The following is a 16,039-nucleotide window of genomic DNA, read 5'->3' on the forward strand; positions in this document are numbered from 1 at the left end:
CCAAACTGTGCTACTTATCTAGGGACCGCCGTGTCACATGTTGAGTGTGGGCTCACAGAAATACCCTAGCAACTGCTGAACAGTACCATGGCAACCACTCATGACACTCCGTCATTGCGGCAGGGATGCTTTGCATGTTCTGTACTTGTACTTGTACTTGTGGTCCGTTTTGTTTTATTATTTAGCATTTAAAAAGTAACATTTGATGAAAAATGGCATCGATTTCTTTTAAGCATTATGTAAATTGTGAAGCGTAAAAAACAGAGCAACAGTATTAATCATCAACTCCTTTTGTTTTAAACTTGGCAAGGTTAGGTGTTGTTGATGTTGACAGTCTACAGGTGCATCCAGTTCCTTGTTTTTATTTCCTCCTGGGATTAAGCTCTTTGTGTTTGTCACCTGTGTGGGTGATGGTTTTTAATAGATTTTTCCTACACATGCTTTACTGTATCGTGATGCTCTTATGTTTATGGGATTAATATGCTTAACACTAAAATACTGGGTAAAACAAATCTGGAAGTCTCCAAGTACAGTCGGTTTCCTAAACCGAGGCTTTAAAAAAAATACGTACGGTATAAAGAGGAAACGCTGTCCGAATTGAGAATATTAGTGCCGTGAGGGTTTAATACCGTTTTTCCACAACTGTGATCTCATGTCAGACTGGATCTGCAGGTCAAACGCATTCATGTTTATAGTCGGTTTATTGAAATTTGAAAACGAGGACGTCAGAGAAAATCTGTGAGGAATGCAGAGAAAATCTTAAACATGACGAACCACATGCTTTGTGCAGGAATCTCTCTGGGTTTCTGTCCAAGAATCTCTCACACTCTCGGTTTCTGTCCAAGAATCTCTCACACTCTCGGTTTCTGTCAATCTCGGTCTCTCGCTTTCGGTCCCTCTCTTTCTCTCGTGTTTTGATGAGGTCATCACTTCTGAGGTGTTCTGTCCATCCTGACCGAACATACCACAAAATTCATTTTTTCAGGTCAGGTTCTGAATCCTGAGGAGCTGTTGGATGTTGTAAATCAGATGAATAGTCTTTCAGACACTGCGTTGTGTATCTAACTTTCATGCACATTTGATGTTTTACAGTTTGTAAGCATTATGTTTTTGGTGATTGTCATTTACAAAGTTCTACATTTTAATGTGCTGTTGCATTAAATATTTTGGCTGTTTTGTCAGTGTGTCATTACACAACAGCTGTGTTTCTCTCGCTCTAATGAAACCGCGTGTCTTTCAGTGACCGTTCACCCGGAGAAGCTTGGACTCGTGTCTTGAGGTCATTTACCTGTAGGCATGACTTTAAAACCAGCACACACATCAACACATGCTCCAAACATCTCGTGTGAAGAAACCTCTGCAGAGGAAATAAAGCTCTTGAGTTTGCAGAACTTCATTCTGATCTTTAGTTTGTTGGTTCCTGTCTGGACCGCCTCAGGTCTTCAGCAGGTCTTTGGTGTTTGGTGATACGGCGTGGATTGTGTACACACACTTCCTCCAGTAATGTTGTTTTTCTGTTTGCTTTGTTTCTATAGTAACACACACACACAAGCGGTGAACTCTGAATGGTTTGTGTGTGTGAGTGTGTATACGGGCGGATGAGATGCTCAGTACGCTCCTTACAGTCGCATGATAACACACTTAACGCAATCTTTATTATAATAATCAAATAATATGTATTTAGGATTATTTAGAAGAACCTTTTGGTTCCATAAAGAACCTTTAACTTTTTAATAATCTGATATATATGTTTTTCTTCAAATGTTAGAAGAACCATCTTTGGTTCCAAAAAAAAACATGTCATCTTTCTATCTATGGCATATCCGTGAAGAACCTTTTTTTTAAGGTTTTAAGAGCGTATCTACCACTTGTATTTTTGTTTGTTTTAAGGCTGTGTATATACAGCATACGGTTAGAGGAGTAGATTGTTTGTGTATAGTTTATCTCAAATGTGACTTTAATACGTTTTGAAATTCTGCAGCAATACAATTTATATTAGAAGCTTTTTTTTGCAAAGACGCTTTGAATCTGAATGTTGATTATTTTAGTTGAATTGTTAACTCCATAAACTGTACAAATATGGTTTTTATCCTAATGCAATGTGTTCCTTTATTTCCTTTGATTTTGCACAAAAATTCTGGGAATGATGTTTTAAAGCTGATCTTTCGAAACGTTTTTTTCCTCAAAGTTATTGTACTTCCTCGAGCCTCTAACATTTGGTTTGATCAGACGGTGGCCGGTTTGGAGATGTGGTATTGTGTTTCTCTTGTGTAATGTGTTTGTGATGTTCTGAAATGGATTTCCAGATGCACAGATTCATCTGATCTCCAGATAAACTGTCCAGGATTATTTTCCTACACACCGATGGAAATCAATTAAGCGATTTTCTTTATAGTGATAAATGACAGAAGAGTTTCCTGTGTGTTCTGCAGAAGGTCTGACAAGATCCAACCGAATGATGTTTCTCTATGAACTGTTGATAAGTCAAAGTTCTTCTGTTGTACGGAAAGATTTTGACATCTGTGCCGTCCTGTGGGATTGTGGGTAAACCCTCACTGTGTGTGTCAGTCTTGAGAAAGTGGTTGGCGTAATGGTTCGTTGGGTTTAGGAGACCCGCCCGGAGGAAATCTGTTTTATTCTCACCTAATCTCATGAAAGCAGAGCCCCGGGGGGACACGCCATGGAAGGAAAGAACACACACATCCTTTTATTTCATATGTCATTACCCCTTCATTCAGTACAGTCAGATTTCTTTTTCTTTTATTTCTCTTAAGCCATTTTTAGCTAAAAGGGCCCTTTTGCTTTTTCAGTGTTTGAATGTTGAAGCTTACTGGAAGCTTCTGATTGATGCACATTGTTTTATGCTCTGCGAACCAACATGAACAAATCTTGTTCCTCGCTTGCGTGAGTGACGCGAGCTGACAAATATTTTAAACTTGATGAAGAAAAGATTGTTGCATGTTTGCAGTAAATGAGTCGCCTGCCACGGCTTGTCTATTTGCGTCTTTGCATTGACTTTGTATGTAATTTACTTGCGCAAATCGCTTGACTCACGTGGAGTGTGAACCTCCATTAGACTTCATTATTTTATATGAGAAACACAGGAAAATTAATGATTTACATCATGCTTTACTATTAACACACGGTTCATTTAATTCTCGCTCAGATTTGACTTTCAGAATCATGTGTTGTGAGAGAGCCGCCCTGCGTGAATACTAATTTCCATACCACACACTATACCACACACTATACACTATACCATACACTATACCATACTCTCTACCATACACTAAACACTGTACCATACACTGTACCATACACTGTACCCTACCATACACTATACCATACACTATACACTATACCATACACTATACCATACTCTCTACCATACACTAAACACTATACCATACACTAAACACTATACCATACACTATACCATACACTATACCATATACCATACACTATACCATATACCATACACTATACACTATACCATACACTAAACACTATACCATACACTATACCATACACTATACACTATACCATACACCATACACTATACCATACACCATACCCTACCATACACTATACCATACACTATAAACTATACCATACACTATACCATATACCATACACTATACCATATACCATACACTATACCATACACTATACACTATACCATACACTATACACTATACCATACACCATACACTATACCATACACCATACCCTACCATACACTATACCATACCACACACTATACCATACACTATACCATACACCATACACTATACCCTACCACACACTATACCATACCACACACTATACCATACACCATACACTATACCCTACCATACACTATACCACACACTATACACTATACCCTACCATACACTATACCACACACTATACACTATACCATACACTATACGCTATACTATACTCCGTGAGCGTGTTCATGTCTAATCTCATACGAGCTAGACTTCTGTCCTGAAGAGGAACTATGGTGTTATAATGAAGATTAGTTTTATCTTTTTTATCAAACATCTAAACTTCTTTTTGCATCTTTGTTTGTAATGACTCTCCCTGTCTATTAGTATATATCTTATATCATTTACTGATATACAGTCCAGAAAATGTTGGGTTGTTTCAAATTGACCTGAAAAGTCCATATTTGACTCAATATATGGGTAAAATACCCAGCGTTTTCTTTTGGAGTGACCATGCATATTCCTTCTGGACGATGTTTGTATGATGGGTTGATTTTTGTTCCTGTGCTACTTTGATTTGTGCAGTCTTGCGTGGGATTCTCTGTTTTCTGGGTGTTTGTTGCGACACTGTCGGGATGTGTTTGTATCCGAGACTGATTCACAGGGTGTAGCGTGAGGCTGATGGCTTGTGCTACGTCGTAATTGGATTATGTCAGGGTTTGGATGGAACGTTGGACAGTACACCTTCAGTAATCCCTGTTTTAAGACCTCTGTTTGGAGTTCTCTTCCAGTTCGAATCCGTCTCTTAGATGTAAATATTAAGACATTCATGATCAACTTACAAATGAGAATATGTTCTGGTGTTTGAGGATTTGGATAGTGTCAGTGATTTTAAAGTGCTTGTTTCTGCAGATGTTCTTCGGAGGTTGTGCCGTGTTCCCCAGTGAATTTTCAGCTGACTGGCCCCAGTTCAAGTTTCCATGACTTTATTTTGAAGGGAAAGACCTCTGCGTCATTTCTGGGGTCGGAACAAACTGGCATCCTCCCTGTACTCTCATACTGCGACTCGGATGCCAACCAGGTCACTGGGCTTTTCTGTAAATGAATACACTAACTTTAAATCTTGCCTCGAATGCTCCCAAAGAAATTTGGTTTATGTTTAGGGGTAATAAATTATAAAAAATAATGTTTGCATGTCATCCCAACTCGTTGCTCGATGTGGTGTTTATAAGCAACTTTCCAAAACGTGTTCATGTGGGAGCCAGTTTGATCGAGTTCGTGCTGTCATGGCAACCTTTATTCTCGGTTCCTGAATGCAGACGGTTAGGGGTCATGGTCTATTGTTGAGCGGGTCTCTCTCGCGCGCGGGGAGGGGGGATCCTTATGGAGTTCTCATTAAGCGGGGGCTTTGGGAAGGCAGAGCTTTTGTCCCTCGCTGTATTACTCATGAATTATGCCGCGGCCAGAGATGCACTGAATCCCAGCTTGGCACCGAGCCTCACGCGGTCCTCTCAAAGCCTGCCAGAACATTCCACATGTCTGGTCTGTACCGATGGAGGCCGTGAGCTGATCCACACAGCCGGTCACCGGGTCATGCCTGATTTTCAATGCATTTTAAAATCTCAATTTAACTTTTCAATTAGTATGTCTGGCTTGTCTTTCGGGTCAGTTGCTGTTCTGTACGTGTTAGTGTTTAGACGAATAGTTCAGGGAGGATCTTGCTGGGCAACTGTTCATTGTGTTGAAACTGTGTCTAAACCAAATGGATTATTCATGTAGAAAAAGGTTGTTCTTGGACTTTATTTATGTATTGCAATGCACAGTATTTCCACCTTAAAAAATACTCCAGCATCATATAAACATCTCCATCCATTAGCTGTTCTGGAATGTCACATCTGTTATAAGAATAAAGATGGAACGATGTAAACCCAGTCCTGTGATCTTGAGTTGTGTGTTAAAGTTCAGCGGAGTTCCTCGATGTTCTGCGGAGAGCTGGAGGATGAGATTGCAGGATGGTGTGCATGCGTGTGTTTGTCCAACGCGCGCACAAGAAGCCTGGCTTGTGCGTTTGTGAATGCATCTCGGTGTCCACAATCACTAACATGTGTCCTTTCCTCCTGCAAACACTTCTTTTGTCTCGGACTGAATCACTTTCTGTGTTTTCACTCAATGAATTATCACCTCATTTCGCTGATAGCCGAGTTAGTGACGGATCATAAATGTTTGTTTTCAGCACTCCACATGTGTGTTATAAAGTTGAATTAAGTTACCTTCAGTATTTTTTCCTTTCAATGAATCACGCTGAAATCTTTCTTTAATGGGTGTGTTGTCGATCTAAATGTGTTTACTGGTACGGCAGAGCACTCCAGAAGTTCTCAGATATAATACTGAGTCATTCACAAACACATCACTCCACCCAGATTATTCTTCATTATTTGCTCGTGTTTGCTAGAGCTGGACTTGAGCGTGGTGCAGATATTACTATTAATTGTATTCATTAATCCACTGAAAAAGATAACTTGTAGAATTTACTTAAAAAATATTTGTGCAAATTATTGAGAGGATTTTTTTAAAGGGGTCATATGGCGCGAATACAAGTTTTCCTGTGTCTTTGGTGTGTTATGTATTAGACACGTAAAATTGCAAACATTTAAGTGTCGGGGGGAAAAAAGGTGCTTCTATCAAAAAGCGAATGCCCACCCAGACCTGCCGGAGACGCCTCGCGTTACCGCACCCCCACAAATCTATGTCAGTTTGTGGTATGATTTGACTAAGACCGCCCAAATGTGTGCGCAAGTAAAGTGGGTGTACCTGTCAGTACAATTGCTTTGGAACCTGATGCTCTTCTGATCAGCGATAACCACTTAAAAATAATACAAAACTTCTAGATCTACAAGATTAATCAACATTATACACCAAGTCTTTCGTTTTACTGAAAAACAGTTCATCTGGAAAATGAATCTCCTAATGCAATCAGATGCAAAGCATGCTGGGAACTACATATCAACTGCCAAGATAGATATTATCTACATACACAAATGATTTGTGTAGTCTCAACAAAATAAATAGGTCATCTTAAGTTTACCAATTTAAATGGGTTTAACATATAATTCAGTTTAAATGACTAAATCTTAACCAAAATTTGTCTTTTATTCCCAAGATTTTTAAGGTTTTTAAACTCAAATCTTTTGTTTAAAAACAGGAACGTTATTTGACGTGTATTTTAATCATTTCTTTTTTCGTAAAATCTACTAAGGCTCATAATCATTCTTTTCAGTGAGGTTTGAACAGTTCTCGAGATCAGAGATTTAGCAGTGAGCGCTTTTGAAACGCCAACGCATTGTTTTTCCAAAAAATGTTCAGATCTAGTTTGTTCATAACCCTTTATAAAGGAGATACGATTCAAACCTGTGACCCTTATACGAACACCTCATTTCACAACCTCAGATCACATAACATGACCCAGCATCAATACATCTCTTAATCTCTTTATTCTCGTGTCTTACAGACAGTAAAGCCATCGTGGATGGCAATCTGAAGTTGATCCTGGGTATGGTGTGGACCCTCATTCTCCATTACTCCATCTCCATGCCCGTGTGGGAGGATGAGGACGACGGCGAAGCCAAAAAACAGACGCCCAAGCAGAGACTGCTCGGCTGGATCCAGAACAAAGTGCCCGACCTTCCCATCACTAACTTCAGTCAGGACTGGCGCAACGGCAGGGCTCTGGGGGCTCTGGTGGACAGCTGCGCTCCAGGTGAGCTTTTGGACGTGTTATCGTGTTTCACTTCAACATTTTGTGTGTGGGAAGGTGTTAGTATGTGAAACATTTACAGACGTTGTTCACGGACAGCTGGGCTTCTGGGTTTGTTTGTCAGGAGATGCGGAGTTGAGCCGAAAACAGCTGTGCGAATCAAACTACACAAGTGCTTCTGTTCAGTTTCGTTGTTTTCTAATTCAGCGGTCGGGTTTAGTTCAATATTTTCTTCCTCCTCTGGAAAATGTTTATGAGCGTTACATACTTGTGCTGTAGGTTTCAAACTAACGTCCCCAGAAGATTTAAGAGGAAAATACAAAGCAAAAATGTTTAGTCTACCGAACTATTAATGTATTATTTTAAAGTGTTCACATTTCTTTCCAAAAATGTCTCACTCTTCAACATGAATTCATGCTTTCTATAATGTATTTATCTATATTTTTTTCTATCTACAAACACCTTTCTCACTCCCTGGGGTTTGTATTCTTCGTAAAGCTGCTGTGGGAAGAGAAATAATACAAAAAATTATGTATTGTATAATATTATATCACAGTATTTATCTAGCACTGTTTAAATGTTAGATGAATAAACCAATGAGTAAATGGTAAAAACAGATTAACACCGTATATATTTTCTGCAATAATGGTCACTGTTCATATAGAGTTGGTCTGTACATGCAGTCCCCAATTTTTTTATTGTATTGTTTATACACATAATATTGCTTGGTTTTAGTCTAAAGAATGGAAAAGTATAAAGCTATAAACCCTGAAAGCTAAACGGATTTAAATAATGTTACCAAACATTTTACTCTGGTTTAGTAAATATAAGCAAAGTCCAGTTGCATTTATAATCACACACATTATTATGCCATTTTAATGCATTTTATAATTGATCTATCTCCATTTTGCGGATCTTGAAATAGTTGGATTATGTTTTTAAGGACTGTGTCCTGACTGGGAGATCTGGGATGCACAGAAGCCGGTGGAAAACGCCACAGAGGCCATGCAGCTGGCCGATGACTGGCTCGGGATTCCACAGGTCAGACCTTTGAGACACTCACAATGACACGATTACAATAAATCACCATTGAGACGTCACAGGGCGTTCAAAGTATCAACACTGAAACGCACTGATCCAAGTCCAGCTTTCATGCTAATGTGTAAATATCAAGCTGAGATAAGATTGAGGTGGGTGTTGAGTTCTAATAAAGCTCGTGTTTGTACTGGATGAACGGAAAAGAAACGACCACAATGGAAATGTCGACCTCCTATTAGACAAACAGAGTTGATGTGATACTGAACACACCTGAATCACGCCTCTGCACACACACACACACACACACACGTGTTTTCATATGATCTGGATGAAGTATAAACCTCATGTGTGTTTTACACAACTCTTTCTATACATTTTCCTAAAAGGAATTGAGACCAATTTCATGTCTCTTGTTCTGTCCTGTATTTGTATAGTGATGCAGTGAATGGAAAAGTGTAGTTGCAACTATTCATGAGACATTACAATGCATTATAAATACTTTTTAATACGCGGTTCTAAAACATTATACAGAAATGTTATACTAACGTGTTAATATATAAATATAACATATTATAGTGACACGGTTTCTGTTTGCAGGTTATCGCTCCCGAGGAGATCATTGACCCCAGCGTGGACGAGCAGTCCGTCATGACGTATTTGTCTCAATTCCCCAAATCCAAACTCAAACCTGGAGCTCCTCTGAAACCCAAACTCAACCCCAAGAAGGCTCGTGCGTACGGTCCAGGTGAGAGACACGCCCGTCACAAGTGTCATGATCAGTGAAACTGAATGACAGCGGTATCTGTGTTGTCATGTTGTCGTTTACATAGAAACACTGAGATATCTGGCGAGTTTCCCTTTATCAGATCATCACGCATGCTTGCGTCAGGACGTCATGCTTATCTCAACCTTCATTGATTTTCTGGTATCGTGAGAAAGTGTTTTCAGTGACTGTTCACATCACAGTATCATTAACACGGTTTGGGTGTTTTTACTGCACCGATCTGTGATGTCACTTCCTGTTAATCTGCCTCTGGTTGTGTAAACCGTGAAAAGTGTGATAGTAATAAAGTAAAATTGAAAGTAAATGATTTGTGGAACATTTGCCTGAGTCGTCTTTGCATATCACAAACGACCGATTTTTCACTGTGTTTGTTCTCAATTCTGTTGACAGGTATCGAGCCGACAGGTAACCGGGTGATGCGTCCGGCCGTCTTCACGGTGGACACGTACAGCGCCGGTCAGGGACAGGTCACGGTCTATGTCGAAGACCCAGAGGGCCGTAGAGAGGAGATCAAACCCATGCTGAACGAAAGCAAGAAGACTTACAGCGTGACCTTCACTCCACAGGTCATGGGACCACACAAGGTCAGAATAACACAGTCACTGCTTAATCCTCCTACAATTCTTGCAATTTTTTACATTTCTATATAAAAACAGATATACATTTCTATATAAAGCCACATATAAAATGACTTCAGTTTTTTCCTGTTGAATTTCAAAGAAACAAACTTCAGGAATGATATACAGTCAAACAACAGCAATGACAGAATACAAAGATGTGAAAATAAACCAGGCTTATATATCAAATATTCATTTTGAACTGATTCTAAATACATGTTTAAAATTTTTTTAATTTTAATGGTAATATAATGTTTTCTCTGAGGTATTCAAGATCTGCAAACCTGCAACTTTTGTTATTTTGACCGGTTTGTCCCGTTTTAATAATCACAAATCTATTAAATCATAAACATTTTTATTTGGGAGAATACTGTGACTATTTTACAGAATGAAGGCCAATTCCTACCTTTTTGATAGTGTCTAAACACCAGACTAATGTCAGTGTATGGCTACACATGCGTTATAGATGTGTGACAAAAAAAAGACACCAATTTGGGAGACAACTAACTTTGTCGGATTTCTGTGTACTAAAATGTACAAACCTGAAGCAATAATACCCCAACAAATAAAGAAAGGATGAACCTTTATAGAACATAAATATAATAGTTACTTTATTTTCAATTTTCATGCGTCCATTTATGAGAAATACGTAGCTTTATGGATGTGACAATCCTTTAAAACTGAGACCTCACATGGGTTTTTACACCATCAAATGTTGATATCCGTGTGGTTGTGGTATCTTTTTTTTTCTTGCTAAGGTTGACATTTTCACAGTTGACAAAAATAATCATTTTACTTGCATACCAACAAATAGTAAGTTCAGAAAAGTAGTTTTATCCACAGTTATATCGTCATACATGTGTGTATAAATATAAAAACACTGCATTTTTTCTGTGAAATATGGACTGAAGATGCTGTTGTGTTTGTCGGCAGGTGACTGTGCTTTTCGCCGGCCAGCAAATTCCAAAGAGTCCGTTTGATGTGAATGTGGATAAAGCGCAGGGAGACCCCACGAAAGTGACGGCCAAAGGCCCTGGACTAGAGCCACTGGGCAACATCGCCAACAAACCCACATATTTTGACATCTACACTGCAGGTGTGAGACTATTTAAACTTCTGATCACAAAAGCTAAATATGATTTCATTTGACCTGTGCAAAAATCAGGGTCATCACACATATATACACGAGTAAATGAAACATTGCCAAATTGCATTACCAAAACTGTTTCAGCTTGTTTATTCTTGAAACCTTTTTGTCTACTGTGTTTTACAGGAGCTGGGGTGGGCGAAGTGACAGCTGCGATTAAAGACCCTCAGGGCAACAAGAACACGGTTGAGGTGGTGATGGAAGAAAAGGATGAGAGCGTCTACCGCTGCACCTACAGACCCGTGCAGGCCGGACCTCACATCATCAACATAATGTTCGGAGGCATCTCTATTCCCAAGAGTCCTTCCACTGTTAACATCGGTCCAGGTAACTGAAGCAGCTCAGAGGATGCTGGGTAATGTGAGGTGTATATTTAACGAAGTACAGCTGAGAGCGCTTTGTTTAATGCACGCCATGATTCATTGATGCGCGATGTGAAGTCGGCTGATGTTATCGTGCTCTATGTGGACTAAAAGAGAAAGAGTTGTAATGTTGTGTAGTTATTGGGTTGTGTTTTTGCACGCACTATAAATGAAGCTGCGGTTCACCAGCGCGCTTGTTTGAGGGGTTTGTATTGCTGCCAGCTTCTTTAAACACGGCTTGTGGTGGAGTTAAGGTCACAATCCGTTTCCGCATCTCCACGGTTTTAGATTTTATATTCCAACGCTGTTAAACTGCGAGTTTGCTGTATATACTTTTGTCTTTCAGAGGTTCTTGTTTCTCAAAGTGGTGTTCATATGAATCGCCCTCTAAATGAATCGCTTTTCCAAACCAGCTAGCGTGAAAGGTTTTATTAGAAATAGACTTGAATTGTTTTTCCTGCATACAGTTAAACGCAGTCGTGCCGGTGGGTAACAGGATCATCATAAGACGTCATAAGTAGTCTCTTTTAAACAAGATGATTTAAAAAAGAAAATAGATGAAAAGTACTGTTTAAAATAAAATCTGGTGCTTGTCTGGGCGATTCACGCTCATTTTTGTAAACTTCCCTTTCTCTCTTTGACATGTTAATGCATTAACAGTATAGCGTCTGTGGATGGGTTGCGGTTAACTTTACTGCTCTCTCAGGATTCATTTTTATTACTCTTGTTCTTTTGTAATGTTTAAAGCAAATGTGGTGAACGGCTTTTGATGAGAGTGAGTTTAGGAACCAGAACGACGGAACAAGGCCACATGTGCTATAAACTGAAATCACACCCGAAGGATAGCGGCTCGCGCATTTCAACAGATATTTGAAGTTTTACAGTGAAAAATGAAATTGCAAACTGACATGTTTCCAAAATCGATTGTATTTTTTTAAGTCGTCATGAAACGGGAGCAGCGATTTTTCTTTGTTTCCATTTTGTGACGTATATCCGAGTGAAAACATCTGAAATGAGGAAAAATGAAGGGCGGGACTTGATTCCGTTCACGGGGGACAGATTGGATCGTTGAAAGTTGGGCGTTGGCAACAAAATGGAGTCCGATTTCTATGGCAATTTGCAATCAGTCGGTCATTGCGGCCCCGACCTCACGCCATTCCTCATGACCAGAAGTGAAGAGAGGGCGTTTCGAGGAGAAGGATAACATTTTTGATGAAAGATTAAAAGTGCAAATAAATAAATAAATGATGTGCTTGGATAAATAATTAATAATAAATACTGCAACACTGTAAAACAATTAGAATCATCTTTTTTTATTTCATGCGACTTTAAATGAACGTCTAGGAACGGTGTGTAATTTTCCATTTAAAAAGGTGAATAATAAAAATGTATATTTTGTTGTATTAGCAAAGATTTTGCCGCAGGAACAGCATGGTATTTTGATCACAACATGGAATGGAATAACTTTGATTTCACTTCATTTTTTTGTCTCTGAATTTTTAATTCATTTATGCACACAGCTAATTTAATAAATGTATTATCTATGAACAATTGTTTTCGTGTGTGTGTGTTTGGTCAAGCGTCTGTACCCAGCGCGTGCCGTGCCACAGGACGAGGTTTACAGCCCAAAGGTGTCAGAGTTCGACAGGTGGCAGATTTTAAGGTGGACACCCGTAACTCTGGAAGTGGAGACGTAAAGGTCACTGTCAAAGGACCCAGTAAGTGACCTTCTGTCAAACCGGTTTACTTCTTTATTCTCGTCATGGCAGACTTCTCATTACTTAATGATACTTTCCCTTTAAAGTGATCGTTCACACACAAAATAATTTACTTTTGTCATATCAAAACTTCCGCAGAACACAAAAGAAGATATTTTGAAGAAAGTTGGTAACTGGCACCCATTCACTTGCGTTGGTTTTGTGTCCATACAATAGAAGTGAATGTGGTCCGGTGCTGTTCGGTTACCAACTTTCTTCAAAATATCTTCTCTAACAGTTTGGAATGACAAAATAGTGAGTAAATGATGATTCCTTTTTGTGTGAACTATCACTTTAAATGTGTGTAAACTGTTCATTCTTAAAGCTAAAATCCGTTTGGGGTCAAAATGAGTTTGAGTGAGAGCATTTCCCTGGCTCACAAGGTTCTGGGTTGCTGGTTTTAATAAAGCTTTCTTTAAAATACTTTAACACCCAATGATGGAATAAAGCGTTGATGTTTGTAATGAGTTGAGTCATTCTTCACTTTCAGAAGGCCTGGAGGAGCCTGTAAAACAGAAAGACGCCTCAGACGGAGTTTACTCATACGAGTACTATCCCCACACACCTGGTAAATACACGGTCACCATCACCTGGGGCGGACAGCACATTCCCAAGAGGTGAGCGTTTCCACCAACAATCCATCTCCAAACAGGTCGAATCCAAAACGTCTGGCTATCAACTCCAGATGTTACGTGTCTCTTTCCATCAGCGTTCTTCACTGCTAGCGAGATGAATCCGTTCAGGATTGTTTAGTTATAAAAGCATAAACAGAGCGGATGCAGAAATTTACGCCAGAAACTCATCCAAGTCCAAACAGGCTGTGTTGTTGATGCTTTGTGCATGTTCGGTGTGGTGTCGAAGCGCTGGACTTTATTGTCTTCAGTTTGTTCACCACCATTAGTGAATTTATCTGTTTGGAAACACCCGCCCGTCCATCTGAAACGTTTTAGTGTCGGGTTTAAAATGTAGGTCACGTCCACTGCCAAGACGACTCATTAGTATGTAACCCTTGGCTTTGAAAGTCAGGAGTCCGGCGAGTGTTTTTTGGAAAGTAGCATGACCTCATCGGTAAGAGAGAGAGTTTGGAGACGTCGCTGGGGACCACCGGGAAGCAGACGTGCCGTGTGCCATTGTGCGCACGTTCAATCACATTCAAGCGACCTGATGACTGTAGAGCGCTTCGTGTAAACTAATCTTATTTGACAGACGGCGGAACGGAAACGATTGGCGTGTTTTCGGTTCGATTTGTTTCCTCGTAGCGTGCAGTCACACGCTAATGTGCTCGTGATTTAGAGGCCCGCTGCTACAATGAAGAATTAAACCAAAAATGCTCGCCTGACGGTAATGTTCCTTTATTTGGACATCAGGGTGTTTTGAGTATTTATTTCAGGGTTTTATAAGATGTCGTGTTGTGTGGCCCGAGGCAGCAGGTTGTGTTGGGACGTCTGCCAATCAGATCTCTGCTCTGTCGGAGACGAAACTGCTGAGTGAATGAGACCCAGGGATGAATTCACACAATCGACCTCCTGTTCACCAAAATCTCAACTCTGTGTACGCTCACGCGGGGGAAAGCGAGCCGTGCGTGACCCCTGTTAAAGTGAAATATTGGCCTGCTGTGGCTATTTACGCAAACTCTTTCTGATGAGATGTTTCCTGTACAGCGGCGTCACACGGCTGATTTCTACGGCATGATGATATCTGAAATGGAACGTTCTCATAAACCTGTGACATACTAAAGCCGTCAGTTTAAGAGTCATTCGTTTCTATAAGATGTTGAGCTGTATGGCGGTTTGACGCGTAATGGATGTCCTGATAAACTGAATCTAATCCTAAAACAATACCAGTCTACAACTAGTTTAAACACATAAACATGACTGATGTCATCACGTAATTATTTCCTTATTTATTCACCATTCAGGTCATCGCAAACCCTGGGACTTTCTTTTGTAGAACTTTGAAGAGTTAATGACCAAACCATATTGGTTGCCATTGACTTTCAGTGTATGAACACACTTTGTTGTATTAGTTTTGTTTTCAGATTAATTTTAGTCTTATTTTAAATGAGCTTTTAGTTTCTTTTTAGCAATTTTGTTATAGTATTGATGCTTTTTTTAAATGAGCTTTTAGTTTCTTTTTAGCAATTTTGTTATAGTATTGATGCTTTATTTTATATGTCTATATAAATTACATTTGTTTTGTTACATTTTCTTTTTGTTTTCTTAAACTTATTTTATTTTGAGAAGCTAAGTTTAGTTTAATTTTCAAATATTATTTTTAATATTTAAAAATAGGTTCTTTTGTGTTCCCCGGAAGGGTAATAAAAATGGTAGAATTCTTATTTTTGAGTGCGTGAATAAAGTTACGGGTGTATTATCAGATTATCACATTGACTACGGACATATCGCGCTAACATGTGACCGCCACAAAGTGTCCAATTTACATTTATGCTTTTATCCAAAGCGACTTAGAAACAATTGTAAAGTACAATACAACCGGAGTAAATCTCTGGGATTGAACCCATGACCTTGGCGTTTCTAACACGATGTTTCAACCACTGAGCTACAGGAAAGCCAAGAATTTATCTATAACTATATTTGAGCTATTTTAAAACATTATCAAATGTTTGTTTAAAAATGTTATTTATTGTTCATTGAAATAATGTAATTTTATGTGACCTTCATACGTTGGTTTGCGTTTTCTCTCGTTCAGTCCTTTTGACGTTCTCGTGGGCTCTGAAGCCGGACCGCAGAAGATCCGTGCGTGGGGTCCGGGTCTGGAGGGGGGTGTTGTGGGACACTCTGCAGACTTTGTGGCTGAATCCATCGGGACTGATGTTGGAGTGCTCGGTGAGACTTATCATCACATCGCAT

The 16,039-nt window shown here is 39.4% G+C and overlaps 1 protein-coding gene across 2 annotated transcripts in view; it reads left to right on the top strand.

Annotated features, from left to right (window-relative positions):
* flnba (filamin B a) overlaps positions 1-16,039 on the top strand; it is a 53,671-nt gene that overhangs the window by 14,313 nt on the left and 23,319 nt on the right. For both annotated transcript variants that reach the window (XM_079482748.1, XM_079482749.1), the window contains exons 2-10: positions 7,219-7,467; positions 8,408-8,505; positions 9,100-9,247; positions 9,677-9,870; positions 10,837-10,999; positions 11,177-11,377; positions 12,993-13,130; positions 13,660-13,786; positions 15,879-16,015. In XM_079482748.1, coding sequence (XP_079338874.1) covers positions 7,219-7,467; positions 8,408-8,505; positions 9,100-9,247; positions 9,677-9,870; positions 10,837-10,999; positions 11,177-11,377; positions 12,993-13,130; positions 13,660-13,786; positions 15,879-16,015 — 1,455 coding nt within the window. The remainder of the gene's footprint in view (positions 1-7,218; positions 7,468-8,407; positions 8,506-9,099; positions 9,248-9,676; positions 9,871-10,836; positions 11,000-11,176; positions 11,378-12,992; positions 13,131-13,659; positions 13,787-15,878; positions 16,016-16,039) is intronic.

Source organism: Barbatula barbatula (assembly GCF_947034865.1).
Source record: "Barbatula barbatula genome assembly, chromosome: 20".
Taxonomy (NCBI): domain Eukaryota; kingdom Metazoa; phylum Chordata; class Actinopteri; order Cypriniformes; family Nemacheilidae; genus Barbatula; species Barbatula barbatula.